Source organism: Bufo bufo, chromosome 3 (assembly GCF_905171765.1).
Source record: "Bufo bufo chromosome 3, aBufBuf1.1, whole genome shotgun sequence".
Taxonomy (NCBI): domain Eukaryota; kingdom Metazoa; phylum Chordata; class Amphibia; order Anura; family Bufonidae; genus Bufo; species Bufo bufo.
This window is the reverse complement of record NC_053391.1, coordinates 54,401,207-54,418,843: the sequence shown is the minus strand read 5'-3', so window position 1 is coordinate 54,418,843 and position 17,637 is coordinate 54,401,207. Positions and strand designations below refer to the sequence as shown.

Here is a 17,637-nt window from a genome sequence, read left to right as displayed (position 1 = left end):
GGAGTTTGAAATCAAATTCTGTAAAAAATGACCAGTGAAATCCGAAAGGTGCTCTTTGGAATATGGGCCCCTTTGCCCACCTAGGCTGAAAAAAAGTGTCACACATCTGGTATCTCTGTATTCAGGAGAAGTTGAGGAATGTGTTTTGGGGTGTCTTTTTACATATACCCATGCTGGGTGAGAGAAATATCTTGGTCAAATGCCAACTTTTCCCATTTTTTATACAAAGTTGGCATTTGACCAAGATATTTATCTCACCCAGCATGGGTATATGTAAAAAGACACCCCGAAACACATTCCTCAACTTCTCCTGAATACAGAGATACCAGATGTGTGACACTTTTTTGCAGCCTAGGTGGGCAAAGGGGCCCATATTCCAAAGAGCACCTTTCGGATTTCACTGGTCATTTTTTACAGAATTTGATTTCAAACTCCTTACCACACCATTGGGCCCCTAGAATGCCAGGGCAGTATAACTACCCCACAAGTGACCCCATTTTGGAAAGAAGAGACCCCAAGGTATTTCGTGATGGGCATAGTGAGTTCATAGAACTTTTTATTTTTTGTCACAAGTTAGTGGAATATGAGACTTTGTAAGAAAAAAAAAAAATCATCATTTTCCGCTAACTTGTGACAAAAAATAAAAAGTTCTATGAACTCACTATGCCCATCAGCGAATACCTTAGGGTGTCTACTTTCCGAAATGGGGTCATTTGTGGGGTGTTTGTACTGTCTGGCCATTGTAGAACCTCAGGAGACATGACAGGTGCTCAGAAAGTCAGAGCTGCTTCAAAAAGCGGAAATTCACATTTTTGTACCATAGTTTGTAAACGCTATAACTTTTACCCAAACCATTTTTTTTTTACCCAAACATTTTTTTTTTATCAAAGACATGTAGAACAATAAATTTAGAGCAAAATTTATATATGGATCTCGTTTTTTTTTGCAAAATTTTACAACAAAGTGAAAAATGACATTTTTTTGCAAAAAAATCGTTAAATTTCGATTAATAACAAAAAAAGTAAAAATGTCAGCAGAAATGAAATACCACCAAATGAAAGCTCTATTAGTGAGAAGAAAAGGAGGTAAAATTCATTTGGGTGGTAAGTTGCATGACCGAGCAATAAACGGTGAAAGTAGTGTAGGTCAGAAGTGTAAAAAGTGGCCTGGTCTTTCAGGGTGTTTAAGCTAAGGGGGCTGAGGTGGTTAATGACCAAATGTGGTCTTTTTTTCCCATTTTCTTATCGTCGTGCTCCAGGAGCTATATCTTTTTTTATTTTTCTGTCGATGTAGCCGTTTTTGGCCCCCTTTTGAGGTACTCATAACTTACTTGTTAACTTTTATTTATTATTTCGGGGGGGGGGGGGGGGATGAAAAAAAAAAACAGCAATTCTGGCATTGAGTTTTTACGTCATAAATTTTGTGGCGTTCATTTTCAAGCATAAATAACATGATAACTTTACTCTGTTTTTTAAGCCGTTTACCGTATTGGATAAATTACATGAAAATTGCGCAGTGCGAGTTGCTATGGATGAGGCGATACCAAATATGTAGAGGGGTTTTTATTTTTGCAATTGTACCATTGAAAAAAACAGGTGAATTTTTTTTTAAACTTTGGAGTTTTTTTGTTTTTTGTTTTAAATCATTTAACACTCCCACAAGGGGACTACGATAGGCGATCTTTTGACACCCAGTACCCCTGCCGATCAGCTGTTTGAAGAGGAGGAGGAGGCGCTCGTACAGCTCTACTACCTCTTCAAGATTGTACTGCACTTCCTCGAGCTTGCAGCAGCGGTGAAGTGTATTTAGGGTACTTACTTGCGGCAGAGGATTCCGGCAGGCAGTTCCGTCGCCAGAACGTCCGGCAATTCGGACGCATTAGTCAGACGGATCCGGATCCGTCTGACAAATGCATTGCAATACTGGATCCGTCTTTCCGGTTGTCATCCGGAAAAATGGATCCGGTATATTTTTTTTCCACAGATTTAAAAAGGTCTGCGCATGCGCGGACCGGAAGAATGGATCCGTCAATGCGGAAATTTTAATGCCGGATCCGGCACTAATACATTTCAATGGAAATTAATGCCGGATCCGCATTCCGGCAAGTGTTGAGGATTTTTGGCCGGAGAGAAAACTGCAGCATGCCGCGGTATTTTCTCCGGCCAAAGAACGTTAGAGGGACTGAACTGATGCATCCTGGACGGATTGCTCTCCATTCAGAACGCATTAGGATAAAACTGATCAGTTTTTTTCTGGTATTGAGCCCCTGTGACAGAACTCAATACCGGAAAAGAAAACGCTAGTGTGATAGTACCCTTACAAGTACTCGCTCCATTCAAGTCAACGGAACAAGCCCTTGTAGTTACACTGCGCTGCCGAGACTTCCGAGTCGACACGCAGCGTAATCTTGAAGAGAAAGTAGCACTGATCGGCGGAGGATAGGTCATCAATATTACTGGCTGCACAACCCCTCTACATGTACGGCGCTGGAGCAATGGGCAATCATGGTGGGGCTCCGCTTACATGGAGCGGTTCGTGACGTCACTTTCAGAGTTCATTTTTATTTTATTTTTTTAACATTCCTTCTCGTAACTCAGAAAGTGACGTCACCAACCGCTCCATGTGAGCGCGAGTTTTTTGAGTAAGGAACAGAGCAGAGCCACCGGCCGGGGCACGCTCCTCTGTACAATCATACAGCATCTCCCATCTTACCCTGAAAACAAGTACCGGCACCGGAGAGGACAGATATGGGCACCGGAGCCACAGCGGAGCATAGCAGGGTCATTTTAGTCTTTGCACTCGGCGGTGTGACTGCACAGGAACCTCTGTAAAACGGTACATTAATAGGGGAAGTGTGTCGTGGGGGACCTTACATCAGTAGCGGCACCGCAGCGGTAGTTAGGCTGCAGCTTAGCGCCATTGGATTTTAGGTTTATAATAAAATATACAAATATTTTTCCAATACGGCGAAAGGCGTAACGGAAAAAGAGGGTCAAAATGGCCAATATCTCATTGCTTCTCTTACCCCAAAAAAATAAAATGTGATCAAAAAAAAAATAATAAATCACACACACTCCAAAATGATATTAATAAAAACTACGGATTGTCACGCAAAATATGAGCCCCCACACAACTCAGTAGATAGAACTATTAAGAAAAGTTATGGGGGTCAGAATATGGTGATGAAAAAATAAAAATAAAAAAATAAAAAAGTTTACATTTCTTTTTACACCATTTAGACATATAAAACCTGTACATGTGTGGTATCTTTGTAATCGTACTGACCCAGAGAATGAAGGGCACGGGTCAGTTTTGCCACAAAACGGAACGCCGTGGAAACAAAACCCATGAAACAGTGGAGGAATTGCGTCTTCTTTTTCAATTCCACCACATTTGGAGTTTTTTCCCCGCTTCCCACTACATTGTAGGCCATATTAAATGGCGGCATTAGAAAGTACTACTTTTCCAGCAAAAAATAAGCCCTCATACAGCTATGTGAAAGGAAAAATAAAAAGGTTATGGCTCAAGGAAGATAAGGAAGAAAAATATAAACGCAAAAACAAAAGAAAAACCTCCGGTATCCTAAGGGTACAAGAGAATTACACTGTCGGTGCTTTACCGACAGTCGTCAGAGAGGCGCAGCCTGCTAGGATACACGGCAGGCCTGGATTAGGCATCGACACCCCGCAATGTCATTTGTGCCGATGGGGGACAGAGGGAGTCTGCTCCCTCTGTATACCACTTCGATGTCGCAGTCGCTATGAAGCATGGCATCTAAAGGGTTAAACAGCAAAGATGGGCGTTTCTGCCAGTCCAGGGCATTGACTAACGTGAGAGCTGAGCGCCCATTCTCCTCTGCACGGGAGACCCGTCCAGCGCTTAGACTAGCCCGTAGTAAAGAGGCGGCGGCCCAGCCTAAGGCCCCTTAGTGACCTCTGTAAAAAGGGGTATTGGTGGTCACTAAAGGGTTAAATATTACGACGCCACCTGGTGGTCAGAGCAGATAGCAGTGTGCAGGTCAGGCATGCTCAGTGTCTCTCCCCACAGCCAGGTCTCTCATAGTGAGAAGACAATACAAGTATCTGTCCCAAAATGTCTCTCCTTCCTATTTCTATTGGCTGCAGTGAACAGAGGATCGCGGTGAAATACCCGACTGTTGGGAGAGTCGCAGAACATGGCTGCATTCAGCAGGCGCTATAGTGGGATCTTGGCCACCACACCAAAGATCGCTGTAGAGCCGGTGAAATGAATGGGCCCGCAGCACAACTTACCAGTTGCCACTAGCCCAGAATTGCAAAAAAAATAAAAAATCCAGCAATGTTCAATTATTTTTTTGCAATTCTGGGGGGGGTAGTAACTGGCAAGTTGCACTGCGACCCCATTCAGTTCAATGGCGACACAGTTACACAGAAATCTTAGGTCATGCAATTGGTTTTGCCCAAAATTGCGGTGTAACCCCAGCCTTAGGGCTCATTCAGACGACCAGATGAATGGGTCCACATCCGTTCTGCAGAAAGCGTGCGGACCCATTCATTTCAACGCGGCCGCAAAAGAAGTGGACAGCACACCGTGTGCTGTCCGCATTCGTAGTTCCGTTCCGCTGCCCTGCGAGAAAGATAGAGCATGTCCTTTTCTTGTCCACAATCGCGGACAAGAATAGTCATTTCAATCACAGGGCCGGCCATGTGCGGTCCTCAAAATGCGGTACGGAAGCGGTTGGTATCCATGTTCTGTGGACCGCAAAACACTATGGCCATCTGAATGGGCCTTTAGGTGAATGAGCACATAGCTATACACTGTGACCACCAGGTGGAGCCATACTACGCAAGTAAATGTCATATTTCACTGGATCAATTTTAAACACAATATAAAAAGCAAATATGCTTCACTATTTATGATGCATACAATGTATTACATGGATCCAACAGCAGCTCCTCCTTCCTGAGTAACGTAGGCGACGGTCACCAGATAATGGAGGCAGGAGCTGACAATTCACCTTCCTGTCCATCGCCCTAAGAGTCTGCTACCAGATTTACCGCTGCATTGCGCCTATGGAGCAGGGAGTAAACATTCAGTGACGTCTCCTGCTACACAGTGACAGATCCCAGCACTGGACATAGAGAAGTCTACAGATGTTCATAGACTGATAGTAACATAGTTTGTAAGGATGGAAAAAATCCATCCAGTTCGGCCTGTCATCCTGCAAGTGGATCCAGAGGAAGGCAAAAAACCCCTATGAGGTAGAAGCCAATTCCTGACTCCAATCAGATAACTCCCAGGATCAACGACCCCTCTCTAGTAGCTATAGCCTGTAATATTATTACGCTCCAGAAATACATCCAGGCCCCTCTTGAATTCCTTTATTGTACTCACCATCACCACCTCCTCAGGCAGAGAGTTCCATAGTCTTACTGCTCTTACCGTAAAGAACCCTTTTCTATGTTTGTGTACAAACCTTCTTTCCTCCAGACGCAGAGGATGTCCCCTCGTCACAGTCACCGTCCTGGGGATAAATAGATGATGGGATAGATCTCTGTACTGCCCCCTGATATATTTATACATATTAATTAGATCTCCCCTCAGTCATCTTTTTTCTAAAGTGAATAACCCTAATTTTGATAATCTTTCAGGGTACTGTAGTCCCCCCATTCCAGTTATTACTTTAGTTGCCCTCCTCTGGACCCTCTCCAGCTCTGCTATGTCTGCCTTGTTCACAGGAGCCCAGAACTGTACACAGTACTCCATGTGTGGTCTGACTAGCGATTTGTAAAGTGGTAGGACTATGTTCTTATCACGGGCATCTATGCCCCTTCTGATGCAACCCATTATCTTATTGGCCTTGGCAGCAGCTGCCTGACACTGGTTTTTGCAGCTTAGTTTGCTGTTTATTAAAATTCCTAGATCCTTTTCCATGTCAGTGTTACCGAGTGTTTTACCATTTAGTATGTACGGGTGACTTGCATTATTCCTTCCCATGTGCATAACCTCGCATTTATCAGTGTTAAACCTCATCTGCCACTTATCTGCCCAAGCCTCCAATCTATCCAGATCCATCTGCAGCCGTATACTGTCCTCTGTAGTATATACACACAGTATACTGTCTAGAGATGAGTGAATTTCATTATTTTGAAATTCGTTCAGGTTTTGTTTGGTGGTAAAAGCCAAATTGCGTTATGGATTCTGTTACCACGGACCATAACTCAATTCTATGACGGAATGCATAACGGAATGCCTTTAGAGGCATTCCATTATTCATTCCGTCATAATAGAAGTCTATGTGCTGCAAAACTGATCTGTCCCGTTTCCGTTATGCAGCCTGTAGACTTCTATTATGACAGAATGAATAATGGAATGCCTCTTAAGACATTCCGTTATGCATTCTGTCATAGAATTGCGTTATGGTCCGTGGTTACGGAATCCATATCGCAATTTGGCTTTTACCACCAAACGAAGCCTGAACGAATTTTATAACATGAAATTCGCTCATCTCTAATACTGCCCTCTGTAGTATATATACACACAGTAGACTGCCCTCTGTAGTATATATACACACAGTAGACTGCCCTCTGTAGCATATATATATATATATACATACATAGTAGACTGCCCTCTGTAATATATATATATACATACATACATACACAGTAGACTGCCCTCTGTAATATATATATATACATACACAGTAGACTGCCCTTTATAGTATATATATATATATATATATATATATATATATATACACACAGTATACTGTCCTCTGTAGTGTGTGTGTATATATTTTATATATATATATATATATATATATATATATATATATATATACACACACACACACACACACACACACAGTATACGGATATATATATATATATATATATATATATATATATATATATATATATATATATAAATATATATATATATATACACACACACACACACAGTATACGGATATATATATATACACATACACAGTATATTTTCCTCTTCAGTGTTAATTACTTTACATCGTTTAGGGTCATCTGAAAAAATGTATACTTTACTATGCAAGCCTTCTACAAGATCATTAATAAATATATTGAAGAGAATAGGGCCCAATACTGACCCCTGAGGTACTCCACTAGTGACAGTGACCCAATCTGAGTGTGTACTGTTAATAACCACCCTCTATTTCCTATCCCTCAGCCAGTTACTTACCCACATTCTCAGTTTATATACTAACCTTTTATGCGGTACAGTATCAAATGCTTTGGAGAAGTCAAGACGTATGACATCCATTGACTCACCCTGGTCCAGTCTAGAAGTTATCTCCTCATTAGTTTGACAGGACGACCCCCATAAGCCCCTGCATGCAGAACGTGTGTGTGTTGTGCATGAAATCTGGAAACCATGAATAACCCGAGGTTGGAGAAGCATCAAGTTCATTTCCTAGAACCTGCTGCAGATGTGCGCACATGCACGAACCGTGGTAGGAGGGCTCCCTCTAGTGGCAGCCTCGGGTACTATGTACTCTTACTGCCTAGTATAGAAAAAGGTGTAGATACAAAACCATAGAAACAAGCAAACGTTGTCAATGACATTTTCATGTATTTTTCAATGGCACCAATCAAATGTTTTCGATCATGTACTACAGAACTGTAAAAAAAATTATTTGGTGGTTGGAATAGAAAAAAAAATGAAGGTCCGCCACTGTTTTTTGGTGTGATTTTTACAGCATTCAGTATATGATATTACATAATAACCTCATTCTGCAGGTCAGTACAGTTATGGAGATACCAAAGTTATAAACCATAGGGGGCATATGAGTTACTGATATTTCTATTTTATTCTAAGTGTCTAATATTACAAGTTTTTTTGAAAAATCAGTGACCCTTTAATTTTGATGTTTGTTTATATTTTTTGCCCTCTTATGGACTTTCCAGTGTTTTTGCTGAATCAGTCATGGATCAGCAAAAACGCTTCCGTTTAGATAATACAACCGTAGGCATCCATTCAGAACGGATCCGTTTGTATTATCTGTAACATAGCAAAGACGGATCCGTCATGAACTGCATTGAAAGTCAATGGGGGACGGATCCGTTTTCGATTGTGTCAGAGAAAACGGATCCGTCCCCATTGACTTACATTATGAGTCATGACGGACCCGCCTTGCTCCGCACCACGTCGCGGACAGAAAAACGCTGCTTGCTGTGTTATTCTGTCCGCGATGGGGACGCAACCAACCGGAATGCATTTTGGTGGACTCCGTTTCGTTCAATTCAGTTTTGTCCCCGTTGACAATGAATGGGGACAAAACTGAAGCGTTTTCCCCCCGCTATTGAGATACTATGACGGATCTCAATAGCGGAAAGGGAAAGTAGCCTAAAGGGTGAACCTGCGACTGCTTGCACAGCATACCGCCATAGTTCGGTATTGCCGTGCAGTGTTATTTTACCGCCATTCAATTACACACTGCAAGAGGGGGAGAGAGGGCGCTCCCTCTTTCTGTCTAACCGTACAGATGCAGCGGTCACTACTGAGCATCATGGAATCCGAGGGGTTAAACTGCCATGAGCAGAGTTATCTTCAATCCCGGCCACTGCAGGAAGATGTCCGCCGGGTTACAGAGCCCGCACCCTCCGCCTATTGATAAGACTTGCTGTCTGTCAAGGTGTGCAAAGCCGTTGGTGGTCTCACTCATGGGTGTCTGCTCGATTCAGCTCTATAGGACTGTCAGACATAGCCAGGTACACGTGCTCGGCTATTTCTGACAGCATCATAGGGTTAAATGAAGCAGCAGAGCACATGCGTGTCCGCCAATCCTTTCAAACGGACGAACATGAGCCGTCATTCTCGTGATCAGCGGGGGTCCCAGTGGTCGGACCCCTCCAGATCAAAATCTTTGAAAGGGACAATAAATCTCCCATAAAGCATTTACACAATACTCAGCAGCAAGGCTGACGTTAGCAAGAACCTGGCGGCTCTTTTGACCGCTGTTGTGCCATTCCTCAGTTATCGCTCCTGGCAATGTATGAATCAACTATTCGCATTGCAAAGGGCAAAACCCATGGTGGAAATCTGCAGCATGAATCGGCCCTTTAAAGTAAAACTGCAAAGTTAGGAACTTGGGACCATCAATGCCAGGCAGCTGCTGCCGAGGTGCATCAGAGTGGACTAGATGCTTGGACAGGAGGAGAATCTCATTTTACCTCTACACAAACCGGACGCCACAGTAATCCAAAAGGTTTTCCTGCATCTGAGTGAGGGCTAAGAGATGCCCTCATTCTTCTAATGGGTGTTCTGGCAGCTGGAACCCCCTCCTATCCTAAAAATAAGGGGGCAGCAGCTCTGCTAGTCATGGAGAAGTTTGCACTGCTGTGGGCCCCTGACTCTCAGCCCATGCCCTCCAGTATTTCTTAGGACATGGGTAGACTGTAGTACAGAAGGTGATACCTAACAACGATGTATAAATATATCAGGGGTCAGTACAGAGATCTCTCCCATCAGCTATTTATCCCCAGGACTGTGACTGTGACGAGGGGACATCCTCTGCGTCTGGAGGAAAGAAGGTTTGTACACAAACATAGAAGAGGATTCTTTACGGTAAGAGCAGTGAGACTATGGAACTCTCTGCCTGAGGAGGTGGTGATGGGGAGTACAATAAAGGAATTCAAGAGGGGCCTGGATGTGTTTCTTGAAAGATAGACTTGTTTTTATGCGATGGCGATAGGTCTCCGACCCAGAGATCTATTCTGAGGCCATGCCTGGAGACAGGAAGAAAGGATTCCACCTAAAATGAAGCAACTGGTGACCTCCTCAGAAGTTTTTTTTTGCCTTCTTCTGTAAAATAACGTGGGGGAACCTGACAGTAAGAGAACAGACGGGGGGACTTACGCATGGCGCAGTTGAACGGAGTGGACAGCCCTTTGTTCATCACAAACACGGCGCCCGGATCCGTCTTCCCCACGTGTTTCACCTCGATCTTCTCGGTGCGCAGGTTCAGCGATAACTGCCTCTCCTTCTCCTGGTCATACAGCTCCGACCGCCGCCGAGAGACTTCAGCTGCAGACAGTTTATTGGCTGTGGCCACAGAGTAAAATCCTAGAGGAAAGAGAAAGGAGACACGGACACACATTAAAATGGAAGAACAAACCAGAAGGGGGAGCCACCAGCACGTCAGTGTGACGGACGGGAAGCCCAGGACAGAGTCGTCACCAGCACTGCTAAGCAACAACCCCAGCAGAAAAATGTAACTGGCCCATTATCTCTGCTTTTTTTTTTTTTTCATGATGTGGTATTTTTATTTAACAGGTTGTTACGATTACAGTGGTACCATTTTCTAAAATTCTTTTTATACTTTTTTTATTTTATTTATTCATTTATTTTGGAGGGTGGCTTTCTATTCTATCAAATTTTATTGAGCCCGAAGGCGAAGGCTGGGGGCGGAGGGAGGCAGAAGGCGAAGGCTGGGGGCGGAGGGAGGCAGAAGGCGAAGGCTGGGGGCGGAGGGAGGCAGAAGGCGAAGGCTGGGGGCGGAGGGAGGCCGAAGGCGAAGGCTGGGGGCGGAGGGAGGCCGAAGGCGAAGGCTGGGGGCGGAGGGAGGCCGAAGGCGAAGGCTGGGGGCGGAGGGAGGCCGAAGGCGAAGGCTGGGGGCGGAGGGAGGCCGAAGGCGAAGGCTGGGGGCGGAGGGAGGCCGAAGGCGAAGGCTGGGGGCGGAGGGAGGCCGAAGGCGAAGGCTGGGGGCGGAGGGAGGCCGAAGGCGAAGGCTGGGGGCGGAGGGAGCCTGAAGGCGAAGGCTGGGGGCGGAGGGAGCCTGAAGGCGAAGGCTGGGGGCGGAGGGAGCCCGAAGGCTCATCCACTGTGTAGCGGCTATGCTGGCGTACAGCAGCTCAGCTCCCAATCCAGGGAAACTATTGGAAACTACACAGAGGACGGAGCTTTTACTTCCAGCCCCATCCACTGTTATGCTTCTGAAAGAGTTAATCAGTGGTGGTGCCGGATGTTGGATCTCCATCGATCCGATATTGATGACCTATTTGACGGATAGGTCATCAATATCTAAAAGAAGGAGTACCCCTTTAAAGGGGTCGTCTCACTTGAGTAAATGATAGTTATCATGTAGAGAAAGTTAACACAAGGCACTTACTAATGTATTGTGATTCTCCATATTGCCTCCTTTGCTGGCCAGATTCATTTTTCCATCACATTATACACTGCTCGTTTCCATGGTTATGACCACCCTGCAATCCAGCATCAGTGGTCGTGCTGGTACACTATAGGAAGAAGTGCTGGCCCCTCTGGTGACCGGGACTGTATATAGCCGTGCATGCTCAGCATCTCCCGTCCTGGCCACCTCATATCTGTGCTGCAGCGGTGGCCGTTTCAAACAAGCACTTCTTCCTATAGTGTACAAGCACGGCCACCGCTGATGGATTGCAGGGTGGTCGTAACCATGGAAACGAGCAGTGCATAATGTGATGGAAAAATGAACCCAGCCAGCAAAGGAGACAATATGGACAATCACAATACATTAGTAAGTGCCTTGTGTTAACTTTCCCTACATGATAAATGCCATTTGCTGAAGTGAGACAACCCCTTTAAGCCAAGTTGACTCTGGTTGGATCTTCAAACAATTTTAAAGAAAATTCGCAAGACAAAGTGATGGTGCTGAAAATCAATGGCTTTGAAAACCACATCATCCACATCCACATCCACATCATCCACATCCGCAGCCGTAAGGACTGGCAGCTTTTATTGCAGCTTTTCATTCTCCACTGACGTCAATGGAGAAAATCTGCAACAAATCCACAAACATTCAGTGGCCAAACTGACACGGAGGGATAGATAATTCCGCACCGCAGCTCTTTCCATGGGCACATCACGTCTCATGCACTTGCCTGATACTGTAAGGGTCCAGCTACATGGCGACATAAGTCATAAAAGGCTACAGCTACGTGGCGATATGCGACTTCTTGTTGCAGAAAAGTAGCGATAGTCAATGACATCACAATGCGACGCGACAAGAAATCTATCCAAGTCGTACTTTTTGTGACTTTTGCGTCGCAGTTGCAGCATGTCAATACCACTGATAATAAAGTCACGTGGCCCCGTGCCCTAATTCTAGAGAACCTATCACTGGTTTTCTGATGCCCTGTCTGCGGGTGGTATAGACTGGAGACACAGACGCCGCGGGCACTTACGTGGACTGAGCCGGCCACTGCGCCAAAATCAGTATTGGACGCCTCTAGAGTCCACTCATTACAGAGCGTGTACTAGAGAGTCCTCGTACCCACAACCCCTCCCCCGGCCACTGACTACTGGTCCTACTGGAGACGTTCAATACAGATTCCAGCCAGGTCCGGCATTCGCACTGCTGCGCCATTCATTACTGTGGGATTTCCAGAGACGAATGAAGCAGCAGTGCGAATGCCGGACCTGCCACTCCGTACTGTTCTAGAGGTAAGGAATCCCCATTCTCATGATTGGCGGGGGTCCAGCAGTAGGACCCCCACCAATCTAATAACTGCCCCCTATCTTCCAGGTAGAGAATACCCTTTCCCTCTCCTGACATGTCTGTTTTAGTAACCACATGCATCCCCCATGTAATGACAATGTCCCTATTTTGTGACATTCCTCTATTATTCCTGTTAGAAGTTTACAAATAAATTGCCAGCAGTCTGCAGTAGATGTACTGCTGGGTGTCACCACTAGGCGGTGTCTGCCCAATCAGTGCTGTCAGTGGCAGACTGTGCAGGGACACCCCCCAACTGGTAATACCCATCTGTACCATTACATGGAGAATGCAAGTCGTTACTAAGAGTACTTTCACACTAGCGTTATTCTTTTCTGGCCTTGAGATCCGTCCTAGGGGCTCAATATCAGAAAAGAACTGATCAGTTTTATCCTAAGGCTACTTTCACACTCGTGTTTGGTGCGGATCCGTCATGGATCTATTCAGATAATACAACCGCCTGCATCCGATCAGAACGGATCCGGTTGTATTATCTGTAACATAGCCAAGACGGATCCGTCTTGAACACCATTGAAAGTCAATAGAGGACGGATCCGTTTTCTATTGTGCCAGATTGTGTCAGAGAAAACGGATCCGTCCCCATTGACTTACATTGTGTGTCAGGACGGATCCGTTTGGCTCAGTTTCGTCAGACGGACACCAAAACGCTGCAAGCAGCCTCCAGAGCGGAATGGAGACGGAACGGAGGCAAACTGATACTTTCTGAGCGGATCCTTTTCCAGTCAGAATGCATTAGGGCAAAACTGATCCGTTTTTGGACCGCGAGTGAGAGCCCTGAACGGATCTCACAAACAGAAAGCCAAAACGCCAGTGTGAAAGTAGACTAATGCGTTCTGAATGGAAAGCATTCCGTTCTGGATGTCTTCAGTTCAGTTACTGTACGGTTTTTGGACTGAGAAAATACCGCAGCATTTTCTCCGTCCAAAATTCCAGAACACTTGTCGGAATGCCGGATCCGGCCCCATGCGCAGACCTTTAAAAATGAAAAAAAATATATATATATACGTTTTTCCAGATGACACCGGAGAGACGGATCCGGTATTTCAATGCATTTTTCAGACGGATCCGCATCTGGATCCGTCTGACAAATGCCATCCATCTGCGTCAGGACTGCCGGAATCCTCTGCCGCAAGTGTGAAAGTACACTAAACGGACACATCTCCTCCCTGGCATTCCCGGGGGTCTCAGCTATGTTGGCAACCCCCTCGGCACCCCGCCATGGTCACCAATGGGCAGACAGAGGGCGCCTCCAGCGTAGCCGCCATGATCACCACTATTACGCCATCTGCTGGGGTACATCAGGGGCACAGTCTCGTGGTGGGCCATTAATGGACGGCACAACACGTCTGTCTGCCACCAGGGGCTGAATGGAGCCACCACCTCGTCATTCTGGGGGCCCCGAATCATACACTGACGTATGCTACTCTATATACCACCAAGGTTACTGGAAGAGTATACAGATGGAGCAGTGCATGCTGGGACTTGTAGTCTCACAATAGGAGCGCTGCTAGTTACAGGATCCCCCGTTATGCGGCTGCCATTTCCTAGCACCCCCGGCCGTCCCTCCGTCACTTACTCCTGCCCCGCAGAGCCCGGCTGCCCGCCATCACCGCTCCGCACCACATCCCGCACCGGCTTCTACTGTTTCTGTGACATTCAGTGACAGTAACAAGCACACATGTGCACCGGTGCGTAGGCTAAACCCACCCTCCCGAAAACAAAGACGCGGTGTACAAGGTTCCGGGGGTGCTGCGTCAGGCGGCCACCAGAGGGCGCTCCTCGCCCACAATACAGGGGAAGTGAGCGTCTTCTCCACAAGTTCTCGGTGCTCAGCCTTCTCCTGGACCCCAAATAACTAGTGGCCCCAATAGTTACCCTGTGCTAGCCACACCAGGCGGGATGCTCCATAAGGGTGTGTTCACGCAGCGGAAAAAATTCCTGGAATCCTTGGAGGACCCTCAAATTTTTCTTGCAGATACACGTGCACGCCATATCAGCCCCCAGTTTTAGCCCAATTCAATGGGGCTAATCCGTAAGCGCCCACATAGCGCAACCTCCGCGCCGTAACCGCTGCAAGAATTAGCATGGCGATTTTGTTTACTGTATAACAATTAAAAGGGGTTTTCCGGGTGTTTAATATTGACGACTCGTCCTCAGGTCGCTGGAAGTCTGATCCCAGGACCCCGACTAGCAACTATTTGAAGGGACCATGGCGCTCCTGTGACGCCATGTTCATCGGTCACTTAGCCCAAGTACATTCATGGGAATGGCCAAGCACAGCCAATATAAAATGGACGGCGCTGAGCTTGGTGCGCACTGGAGCGCCGCGGCCTCCTTATACAGCTGATCAGTGAGGGGTGCCGAGAGTTAGACCCCATCAATCCTGAGGACACAGCACCAATATTAAACACCGGGACAACCCTTTTCAATGGGAGTTAAACTGGGAATGTTTCCCAGATAGATTTCCCACAGGACAAGGACATCATGTCATTTTTAGTGCACAGTGAATGCCGTGATATCAAAACCTAAAAAACCGTAGCGGAATTTAATTTAATTTCACAGCGCAAAAGATTTTTTTCTTGTTTTCCAATACAAGACATAGTAAATTATACGGTGTCATTAAAACATACAACTTGTGCTGCAAAAATAAGCCCCCATATGGCTATGTGAACTGAAAAATAAAAAAGTTATGTCTCTTAGGCCTCATGCACACGACCGTTGTGTGCATCCGTGTCCGTTGTTCCGTTTTCCGTGATTTTCTGCAGACCCATTGACTTTCAATGGGTCCGTGGAAAACTCGGAAAATGCACCGTTTGTCATCCGCGTCCGTGATCCGTGTTTCCAGTCCATCAAAAAAATATGACCTGTCCTATTTTTTTGACGGACAACGTTTCGCGGACCCATTCAAGTCAATGGGTCCGTGAAAAAACACGGCGGCACACAAGATTGTCGTCCGTGATCCGTGTCCGTTTTTTTCCTATCATTTTCAAGGCAAACTTGACTTAGATTTTTTTTACTTTTCTTGTCTGGTGATCCTCCAAAAATCAAGGAAGACACACAGAAAAAAACAGACACGGAACAACCGAACCCCGTTTTGCGGACCGTGAAAAAATAATGTCGTGTGCATGAGGCCTTAGGCCGAGTTCACACAAACGTGTGCGACCCATTGCGGGCCGCAATGCACGATCGCCGGCCGTAGGTCAGCCACATCAGATCGCGGACCCATTCACTTTAATGGGTCCGCGATCCGCCCATTCCGCAAAAAGATAGGACGTGTTCTATCTTTTTGAGGGCAGGAAGTACGGGACGCAACCCCACGGAAGCACTCCGTAGTGCTTCCGAGGGGTCCCGATCCGTGCCGCCGTTCCGCAATTCCAGATTTGCGGACCCATTGAAGTGAATGGGTCCGCATCCGTGATGCGGAATGTACACGGAACTGTGGCCGTGTATTGCGGCCCGCAATTTGCGGGCCGCAATACGGACACAGATCACACACGTTCGTGTGAACTCGGACTTAGAATGTGGGGAGGAAAAAATAAAAGAGCAAAATTGAAAATAGGTCCCGGTCCTTGCGGGGTTAAAGGGCCGGTCCTTGCGGGGTTAAAGGGCTGGTCCAGCTTTTTGTACTTTTACATTTGTACTTGTAGAAGAAATGATCCTCACCTGTTGCCCGCCACTCCATTCAGTGGTCTTCGGATCCCTGTTCTGTAAACTTCTGTATGGACCGGGTCACGTACGCCACTGCAGCCAATGACTGGTCTCATCAGTGATGTGTGTCAAAGTGCTGTGCCACTTGGGGACACGTAACTGCTGAGGCCAGTTGTTGGCTGCAGCAGCGCAATCTACCCCATCTATCCAGACGCTTACAGAACGGAGATTGGAAGACCACTGTACAGAGTGGCGGGAGCAGGTAAATATGATTTTTTTTCAACCGGTACAAAAGGTTGCTAGTGAAAGTAAAAAAAGAAAGTACAAAAAGCTGGACAAGCCCTCTAAGGCCTCCTTCATGTAGTTAGTGTTTGCTCGGCTATTGTCGGCAGTCCCATAGAAATGTATGGAGGGCGGCTGTGCATGTGTGGCTGCTTTCTGCTCGCTTCGGGGGTCCCGTTCTGGAGATAGTTGTGGGTCCCAGAGGTGCTAGAATATGCCACCAATGTCTCAGTTGAGACAACCCCTTTAGGGCTCATTCAGACGGCCGTATGCTGTCCGCAAAAATACTGAATGCTATCCGTTTTTTTGCGGATCCGCAAAAAAATTAAACATGTCCTATACTTGTCCGTGAAAATCAGGACATGGCCCCATTGAAGTCTATGGGTCCACAAAAATACTGAATGCTATCCGTTTTTTTGCAGATCCGTTTTTTTGCGGATCCGCAAAAAAACGGATAGCATTCAGTATTTTTGCGGACAGCATACGGCCGTCTGAATGAGCCCTTAAAGGGATTCTCCGGGCTTTTAATATTGATGACCTATTCTCAGGATATATCAGATCGGCGGGGGGTCCGACACTCGGCCGATCAATCGTACGAGGGGTACTCACGTGCCGTCTCCCTTCTGTCTCCCTGCTCTCTGCTGCAATGTCTATGGCGAGCATACAGTTGATCGGCAGGGTGCCGGACCCCCACCGATCTGATAGGTCATCTATATTAAAAACCCAGAGAACCCCTTTAACCCCTTCCCGACCAGCACCATAATAGTACGGCGCAGCAGGACGTGACTTGCCGCCCAGCGCCGTACTATTACGGCCCGCTGATCGGGCGGATGCAGGAGCTGATCCCGCCCGATCAGCTCCAGGGGACCGGCTGTTCCCGTTAGCCGGACCCCTGCTGTATTCGCCAGCATCGGTGAAAACACCGATGCCGGCGCATTAACCCCTTCTATGCTGCGGGTGAGGGAGCTGCTGTGGCGGGGACCCGATGGGTGAGAAGGCAGCCCGATGCCGTGCAGAGGCTGCCCAATGCCTTGCACGGCATCAGGACCTGCCTTCTACGGGTGCCGAGGAGATCAAGCCCCAGGCCCGTCTCCTAGGCAACCTGTTAGTGTATGACACAGTGTAATACAGGCAATGCATTACAATACAGATGTATTATAATGCATTGCAGAGGGGATCAGACCCCAAAAGTTAAAGTC

At 46.6% G+C, this 17,637-nt stretch overlaps 1 protein-coding gene across 1 annotated transcript in view; it reads right to left on the bottom strand.

The window, feature by feature from the left end:
- Positions 1–14,222, bottom strand: part of MRPL39 (mitochondrial ribosomal protein L39) — a 99,909-nt gene extending 85,687 nt beyond the window's left edge. The window contains exons 1-2 of the mRNA XM_040423213.1: positions 14,085–14,222; positions 9,871–10,077 (exon numbers count right to left, since the gene is read on the bottom strand). Of these exons, the coding sequence (XP_040279147.1) occupies positions 9,871–10,077; positions 14,085–14,133 (256 nt within the window). The 5' untranslated portion in view covers positions 14,134–14,222. The remainder of the gene's footprint in view (positions 1–9,870; positions 10,078–14,084) is intronic.
- Positions 14,223–17,637: the final 3,415 nt, after the last annotated feature.